General features: G+C 38.9%; 1 protein-coding gene across 1 annotated transcript; it reads right to left on the reverse strand.

Moving 5' to 3' along the window:
* Nucleotides 1-8,180: 8,180 nt before the first annotated feature.
* On the reverse strand, nt 8,181-9,206 carry LOC118736686 (ionotropic receptor 40a-like; the record flags this gene model as incomplete). The annotated part of the gene is given in 2 exon segments (XM_036466729.1): nt 8,181-8,755; nt 8,896-9,206. Coding segments are annotated over 2 exon segments (460 nt in total), but the record flags the coding sequence as incomplete, so codon positions are not given.
* Nucleotides 9,207-9,633: the final 427 nt, after the last annotated feature.

Raw genomic sequence — 9,633 nt, forward strand, 5'->3', positions numbered from 1 at the left:
TATTTTATTTTATTTTATTTTATTTTATTTTATTTTATTTTTATATTTTTTTATTTTATTTTAAATTTATTCAATACTCTCTTTGGTGGAATTACACGAGGAATGCAACATCTTTTCGTTAACATTCAGAAAAATTCCAAAAGTTCTTAACATTTTAGTTATTTACCTGCCTTATTGCGTTTTTAACACATACAACATACAACCACCAAGAGCATTCGAAGTCATTCTCTTCCTCAAAAATATATTTTTGCATTCTCTTTTTGCACCTTTACTGATTCCTATTAAGGAAAATTCCTACTTAGTTATACATACATATGTGGCCGCTAAGTTTATTGCTCAACTCCAGTTGGTTGCTTATGAAAGTAAACTGAAAAAGTTCTTCTCTGTCTCTGTTGATTGACTTGGCCAATACAACTGCCGCGCCACTCACATTAGTAAATGTAATGCATGTATGTTCGTAGTTGAAGGCCATAAAGTGGCATTTAACATGTACATAGTTATACTGTGATAGCAATGAAAAAGTGAAATCCCCCAAAAAATATGAAATTGCTATTTTAAAGCCTTGCTGGAATGCGGCCAGCCATTAAGTTGATACTTACCGTTAAGATGCTTGCAAGCATTATGAAATTTAGATTATTTCTTTATTTTGAATGGTTTTTTAAAGCCCCTTCTAGAGCCTACGCTAGATACTCAATTTTCACGAATAATTTCTGAGGCAAAAAAAGATTAGGTTAGGTTAGGTTAGGTTATTGTGGCGGACCGCACGAGGAATTCACTTAGACATTAATTCGATTGTCCATTGTGTTAGCGTCTGGGCTCAACAATCGGTCAGAAGGACCTTGCAACCTTGCATGTTTGTTGCCGCAGGTTTCCAAAGGAACTCCTAAGCCCGATGGTGATGGGCTCGATGGTGCCCTTTTTAGCCAATTCATCAGCTCTCCAATTTCCAGTGATGTCACTGTGTCCTGGGACCCAAATCAGCTAGATTTGGAAGTATTGCGGGGGGATTGAGAGAGAGGTTAGACAACCCGTAACCTAGCGCCCTGATTGCCGCTTGGCTATCAGAGTAGATATTTACCCTACTAGGCGGGAAAAAATTGGTGCGTAGCTCTTCGGCTGCCTCTTTTATAGCGGCCACCTCTGCCGGAAAGACGTTGCAGAGATTTTAGTGTTCCTGATAGTAGACACCACCTTCAACTCTCCCGTCCAGTTTCGATCTGTCCGTGAAGTTATTTATTTTGGACCTCTACTCTGAGGGATGTGTGAGGGACCAACCTCAAGTCACTCCGATCCATTTATTCCGGTAGCTCTTGAATTATCGAGTACCCCTACGGTGGGTTGAAAGAAAACCCAGAGGTTTTGAGCCTAACGGCTGAGCGACCCGACGTTCCTTTGCCCGCAATGTCAACAGATGTGACACTGAGCATAGCATTTAGCGCTAGAGTATGGTTGATCCGGAGCGCTCCGCTGATTCCACTTTGCACGCGCTATAGCTACCTAACAGGAGTAGACTTTTCCAGTGAATTCCACCGGACAATGAATGACACCTTATAATAAAACTGTCTTAACTATGATGTTATTTAGGCAGTATAACAATTTTACAGAGATGACCTATCTCTTCCCCGTGGCATTTTTACAGAAGTAAAGAGCCACTGATACATTTTTTACTCGCTCCTCAACATTTGGCTTCCACGACAAAAGAAAACCCCAAAGCCTTCTATTTTCACAGTTAACAGGTTTCTCAATGACAAGGTCATTTTAAAAACTGAAAGAACATTACTTTCAAAAGTATATTTTTATGCATGAATGCATAAGCGGTAAATGCATATCGCTGTGTGTGGAAACAAAGAAATTGTAGGTACGCTTTTTTGTCATTCGTACATATCCTTTTTCACTCATGTTTGCTTAGGACGTTTAATTTATTCATTTTACGCTCATTTGTCATTGTGTTAATTTGCTTGCTTGGCAAACACACTTGGACATACATACATACAATAATCTCGTACATATACATATATCAATAAGCATTGTATGTACCCGTATGCATAACAGACATGGAACCTTAACTGCCACAGCGCGCTCGTTGCCTTCGAAAATGCGCTAGCCCTCATAATTTATTCCACACAATCGTTTGTACACAGCGTCAAACTTGAATTTTTTTTGCCCAGTTTTTAAATATCCAGACAATCTCGACCGCATCTCATTGATGTTTAAGATGACACTTGTTACAGTGCCAGTAAGATACTTATGTCAGCTTATTTAACATGATAAAGATCTTTGCATGCGATAGCGAAAGTGATAAGCCGTTTGAAATTTGTATTGTACTGTAGTTTATGGTGTGTAATTAGGATTCATAAACAAAAATGTTAAACATATGAGCATGTAGAAGTTGTGAAGTTTTCAACATTTAGTTATTGTACATATGTATGTATATAACAAAATAACAAATTAAATAAAAGTCTTAAGGCTGATTATGGCAGATGAGTTATGGCTTTATTTAAGCGGAGTAATTTGTTCTTAGCATATATTTACACATAAAATACTTTAAAGGAACCGAATTAGCTATTAAACGCAGTTGCTATTGGGTAAAAAACCAAATGCCATCTTTTATGCATGACACTTTAACTTCCACGAACCTGTCAAATAATCACTCTGAGTTACTAGCCTCTTCTAATTTAGTTCAAAGAGTCATTTGAAAACCATCCATCGCTTTCCATGGGATGACCTCTCTCTTACCTCAATACTCGCCTGATTCCTATGGAAGAAACCACAATCATCTAATAACAGCTTTACTATCAAATGCTACCTAAACCATGAAAACCTCTGGATTATCCTTCAAGTGTTTAGCCTGAGCATATAATATGTTTGCATCCGATATTGCAGTATTAGTGCCTGCGAAACAGCTTGAGGGCATATGACCACATATGAGTAAGGGTAGCCTCATCAGTCGGGGTGATTAAAAATTGACAGCTTCAACGATCACGGGACTATCGCAAATAATGCTTAACAGTAACAGCACAGGCGTCTACATTTAGCGTGTGTGGTCGGACGAGCAGCTTTCTTAATCGCCAGTATGATATCCGTAGATATACTGACGAAAGAATCGACGCTTTTTTCATCCACGCCGCATGATCTAACTCAAATAGACCGACGTCGAGCACGGGAAAGCAGCATTACGGAGTACGACTAAGGGTCGTTTTGAACCTAACGCGGCGCATCAAATCTGGTATCCTGGCTTAAAAGAACGCATGTCGAAGTAGATTTTTATCTGAGCCACTTCTTGAGCGGGCACGGCTGTTTTATGCCCTATATTTGTTTAAATTAAAGCATGAGCACGACCCGTACTTCGGAAGTGGCGTGGAGGAAAGACGTCCGAACCAATTAAGACCAGCCGTTGGAAAGGTGTTTACGTCACAGTCAGTAGTCGACTATATGGTGAAAGGAGCCAGTGAATGGGTATCAACCGGCGACACACTAACTTCAATTCTAAAGCGACTGAAGAGCCTACAGAGATAGCGTACCACCCGTAATTAAACCAACCTGAAGTGTATCCGCGAATTGGAACCAATCATGAAGTTCAGCAACCAAAGCGTAGGCGTGTACTGGAGCCTTACCAACCGCCAAGGCACTTCGGTTTTGAAATGTGTGTACCCGAAGAGCAGGTTCGGTACGGATTTCAACCTGCAAACGAAGTGTTTAAAGTGCCTCCCGAAGAAATACTTCCAGGTGGAACCGGAGGTTCGGTACTTGAACAGCAGGAGGTTTAGTTCGGGTTAAATCCCACACGGGCGAGTATAGGATTTCGATGCTTCCTCCTTGTAAACAGAAAGCTTAACTATCGCTACTCTTGTCAAATCAGAAGAGAACTCGATGCCCAACGAACTCTCTGAATAAATACTGGAGACAATTGCCGATAGACTACCGCAAAATGTTCTGGTCTACTGAACAAATACGGTCAGCTCAGGGAACCAGCCTGCACACGGTAAGACAGCGGCGTGAGGGTTCCACACTGGTTAACATTACCATCAATAACTTCCTTCTGAAATAAATGAGTATTGATTGTGAGGACTCAGAGACAACAAGTGGCTTTTTTAGGCAGGCAATAGCCCACTTGGTGGTATTCCTAATCTTTTGGAAATTTTGGGAATGCTAGTAGACAGCTAGAGGATGACTATTAGAGCGAAGAGGGAACTCTCCATTGATTTGCCTCTGTTCTTAGTTAACCGCAAGTTTAGAAAACTATATTTCCACAGGATAGAACCTTCATTCTCAAATATGTGTGCACCTTTCTGAACCAAAGAATTGCCTGCATGACCGCAGAATAGTCCCTGCGTTTTATAATTGAATTAAATTTTAATGCGAACTGTACTCGTTCCTGTACAGACAAATCTGGACAGACGAAAATCATCGAAACGAATGCTTAAAATAGAAAAAGTCACACCATGAAATCGACAACTTGTTAAGATTTGAACTGTCTACGATGCGACACAAGACGATAAAGAACTTTCAGCACGAATATTATCTGCTACGAATGGAATGAAATAAAAAGTAGTGAGTGAGTAGTGGGGTGTCGTAGGCAGAGTGGGCTAAAAGCGTTGAATAACTGCCCAGTAAGTGACCGAGTGTGCAACACGACTAGCTGCAAAACCTATAGAAATTGAAACAAAATACGTTGAGACAGCAAATAAATCCAAGCTTCAAGTGAAACGCGCATGCGGCTCGATTTCAGAGCCACGGTCAACCGCAACGATTGCCAAGTGACTTTAACGACATTCGACCGATACAATCAGCGGCGAGCAACATGAACGTCAGCGTAGGCTGCAGCTATGGCTATAACGTGCCACAAGTGTGTAAAGGTGCGGCAAAATAACGTAGCGAGCAAGGAAGGGTGACCAGTTGTAAAGCTGCGTCACCTCTTGCCCTCCTTCCCACACTACCCTTCAGAACGCTGTCTTAGTTCAGTTACTAGCATTTTGGGCTATTCATTGGGCTGTACGTTGAGCGCGGCAACGATCATTGATAGCATCTGGTAAGAGGATCACACCGGCAGGATGATTGCTGTGCGCCACCACATGGCCTGATGGCTTTCGGTATTGTGGCCGAGATGCATGCTTGCAGTCAAAACAAACACAAAGGAAATTAAAGTAAAATAAATATTAAAGTAAACACGCCAATGCTTTTTGTTTCCAAAGCATACATACATACATACATACCAAGATATTTACGCGTATATCAGTCGGCCAAACTGAGGAGCAGCTTTGCCACGTACATAAATACGCACCATTTAAATAAATATTTACTGGACATCACAAGTAAAACTTAGTCGTCCGATAGTGCATCGTCGTCTGTACGTCAATCGAAGACGAGTGATGACCGCATTGCCTTGCCGTTGACTGTAGGAAAGTGAAGTACTCGCACCATTTGGAGCGTCAAATGAGCGCACGCACAGTTCAACAAACAAGCCTACACGGCAGCCTACATACTCACGCACATACACACACACACACACCCTTACGCGCTCACGCCCTTTTGCCTGATGAAACCACTATTCTATCCTACTCTGCTGCAAAGCCTAACCCACCATTGATCTGTTTGATTTTGGCATGCGACCCATCCATTGGCACCTCCGCTCAACCAAACAGTCGAAGAGTTGTTATCCACAGCTGTCTAGTGAATGCTGTTTGTCTGTCTGCCGCGTCTGTCCAGCACGCTGATCAGCGCATGGAGATTTAAGACAGTTTAAGTGGATTTGCGATCTCAACGTTAGCATCAGCGTCGTCCTTCGCCATCATTGTGCAGTTTATACGCTGTTGGTTTTTTGGTTTGATTTAGATGCTGCCGTCAATGTGGTTGTAAATATTTTATGCCATTCATAAAAATACTTTAAAATAGAGAATATAGAATTGATTTAAGTTTATAATTTAAGAAGCTACAAATCAGTTCAAAAACATAATCAAATAACAGTTCCTCTCTAACCAAAAATTAAAAAAAAAAATTCTCATGAGACCTGGTCTTAAGAAACCAAACATGGTCCTTCCCACGGTTTGCTCTTGATTTTAAAAGCTGCACTAGAGGTTGACGGTTAGCGTAGATATGTGGAGTGGAAAGTGAAGGCAACGCACATCTACACATATGATTCTAAAATGGACGAATGAGTAGGGGCTACAGTATACTGCACCGAACTGTAAATAATAGTTACCAGATCATTTTAGTATCTACCAAGCCAAGATCTTAGCAACAAAGAAATCTGCAGAGATACTACACAAACTATAAGAAGACTAGCAATACAGATGGGTGCGAAAGGTAATGAGAGAGCTGGAGAGATAACCAGGGAGGGCGTCCTCTTAGACCAGGGTTGCAATGCATCTTGTAATGGACATTATATTTGTCTATGTGAGACCTTCTCTTATCAGTCACGATAGTCTAACCTAAGCTTGGCCTTGATTTCACTTTTTGAATCGGAAATGTATCTTCTTAGAAAAGATCTTTAAGTTTTCTGTCACTCACTAATAAGCTATGTTATAGCCTATTTCGACAAAAGGCTTAACTGCAGTTAAGAACTCAAATAAGTTCCAACATCGGCAAAGTTTGTTTCTCAATTTTTTATTTTTTCAATTCCTTTGCCTGAACTTGATATGAGCAACTACCTCCTTCGGGTTGTAATCACCTTTTTCCAATAGGTATAAACCGCAGTGAAGGCTTGGTGGAAATAAACTATAAGTTCTCATTACATTCAAAGCCAATAATTGTTTGATTTTTATAAAGAGATCTTTTCTTTTTTGGGATTATACACAAAAAATTACCTTTAGATACGAGCAGTGTGGTGGAATTATACCGGGAGACTTGTGCTTTAAGCAAATCACTTCGTAGGATGTTTGAGAAGCGCATTTAGGTATGAAAAAGATACGAATGAAAGCGTCAATAAAAACACGAGTTGTTCAATTATAGTGTGTTGCATACTTAAAGGCCCATAAGTAAAGAGGTAAAGTAAATAATCGCAAGAACCTCAGAAATTCTTCATAATTTCTTCACATTTTATGAAAATTGAAATTGAATTTAATATGAAAAAAATGGACCTGATGAAAAAGTAAAGAAGGTTTTTGTTCGCAAGCAAGACTCAACGACACGTCTACGCAAGTTTTTTTTTCTATTTTCTACAAATTTTATCAATGCTGTCCATTTTATATAAGGTATGAAATTCTCTGCGTATTTTTGTTTTCTGCAATTTGGATTTTTTTGCATTTCATTGTCTCGAACAAACTGCATTCTTTTGTTGCTGTTTGTTTACTTACTTACTTGTGGTCTAAAAATAATTACGTTTACCTTCATTCAATGTTTTGCGTAGGCGCAGTTGGGTGCGTCCAGCAGCATTCCTCATACAGGCAGTAAATATGAAAACTCATTCCGTATATGTATCTGCATACATACATACATACATATGAATATGTATATCAATTGGGAACAATTTTCTCTTGTCCGATTTGCTTCAAAATCAAAACCCTTATTAGTAACATATTGCAGTATCTACGATGCTTTCCATTTTAATTTAACCCGGCGCTTGTGGAAATGATTTTATTTTTCAACGAATTTACGTACATAAGTTACTCTTTAGTTTGGATAAAAAAAATTATATATTAGCTTAGAATTATTACATTATTTAATAGGATGTATATCAATCAATTTAACAACAGAGGGCCAGAGATCCTTACATATATTTTGGAATGCTAATAGACTTCAAAGACATCGTGAACATATTGATGACAAGCAAAATGAAAAAGTATGTAAAAAAGTTAATTGGTCGAATTTCGACAGCTGAGCGATTCTAGTACTCATAAATATATCGTCAATGTTTTTGCAAACCCGCCTAACATACGATACTCAAATTTTACAAGAGAGCGAAAATCCGGGTTTTCTTTGAAGGCATTGCCTTTTTAGGCGGTATTTTTTTTTACGATTTGTATGTATAAATCTCGATGCCTGTAGTTCAGGGTTACCAAATCTCATTTTTGCCACAACGGCGATTTGCAACTGATCTATGGCGGGCGCCGGGTTTGCAACTTACCTATGGGCGGTTTTGGTATATAAGTACGCCACAATAAATTTTTTAAACCACTTTTTCAATAAGTTAAATTTTTTTAAACCCCAAAATAAAACTTCAGTTTTTTGATAATCTGCTCCCAGTAGATACATATATGTACATATTTAGATATATTATTGCACTTAATAGATACATTCACATACAATTCAGTTTTTGGTATAGATACTAAACAGAATCAACACGTTTTTGTGCTCTTTCAACAATGCCCTTTAATTTTCTCGAGCCACAGCCCAATCGTCATATTTGTATTACACTTCAGCGATTCCAAAGCCGCAGTTAAGCATTACGATGGGTTTATTCTAGCAGCTGATGACACTTTTAAGCAGCTACACGTGCATGCGGGTTCCACGATAAATTATGTAAATATTGTACGAGTAGCTTCATAGAATTAGAATAATGTGACAACAACTCCACCAAAGCAACTAATTGCGCTACCGCAATTGCTACAAACTTCATTTGTTATGCAAAACTTCTAAATGATAAGAAGTTAGTCATGAAAAAAAGCTAATTAACGAAATATTCTAGCAAACACCAGGCGTATAATTTTACGGAATTTCCGACAACACCAAAGATAACGGCGCACCAAGCGGGCCTGAATACGCTCCAAGAGGTTCGAATTTAAGCGATGACAACATAGCTCCAACACTAGAATGCCAGCTGAAATTTAGAAGAAGAAAAAACAAAGCAATTGTACAATACAAGTTTAGCAGAAGATACAAATATGCGGGCTCTTACACTGCGAGAAAAAAAGCGCCATTAAATGCAAAAAAAAAAAAATAAAAACAAACGCCACTCACTTGCGGCTGCATAACCACAGAGTAGCACAATGAATGCTCCTTGCAACATGCGCAAATTGAGCGGTTGTATGATTTGTGAATCCTGTGATTTGGTGGCAGCTTCTGCACTCTCATCTCCCTTGCCGTTGACGTCGTTGCCGGCATTAGCGTTTCGGTTATCATCGCTGCGCGGGGGTTCATTGTTAGCATTTGCATCGGCCGCCGAGCTGGGATGCAGGCTGTTGTATTCTTTGCCCAACATGCGCGATTGTGTGGCATATTCGGCATTTGTCATTTTGTCTAAGATGCCGCCTTCAAAGAGGTGAATGATGCTGGAAAAGGGAAAGAAGAAAGTGTGAGCTATAAATAGAAAAAATGAAATGAAGAGAAATGAAGGGAATTGAATTTTAATTAAATATTGGGAAGTGCAATGAAACGAAATGCAATGGAAGGGAATGAAACGAATTAAAATGAACTGAAATGAGACGGATTTAAATAAAATTAAATGATACGGAAAAAAGTGGAGTGCAATTTAAGGAAATGAAACGAAATAAAATAAGTTGAAATGAAATTAAAAAGCAATAAAATGAAAAGAGACATAAAGGAATCGAATTGAATGAAATGAAATTAACTGACGTAAAATCAGATAATGCGGAAATGGTGTGAAATGAAAGGAAAATGTTGTGAACTTGAATGAAATAAATCGATACGATTTGAAATGAACTGAAATAATATAGCATAAAATAAAATAGAATAAAA

Source organism: Rhagoletis pomonella, unplaced genomic scaffold, assembly GCF_013731165.1.
Source record: "Rhagoletis pomonella isolate Grant_MI unplaced genomic scaffold, Rhpom_1.0 Rhpom_scaffold_00003, whole genome shotgun sequence".
Taxonomy (NCBI): domain Eukaryota; kingdom Metazoa; phylum Arthropoda; class Insecta; order Diptera; family Tephritidae; genus Rhagoletis; species Rhagoletis pomonella.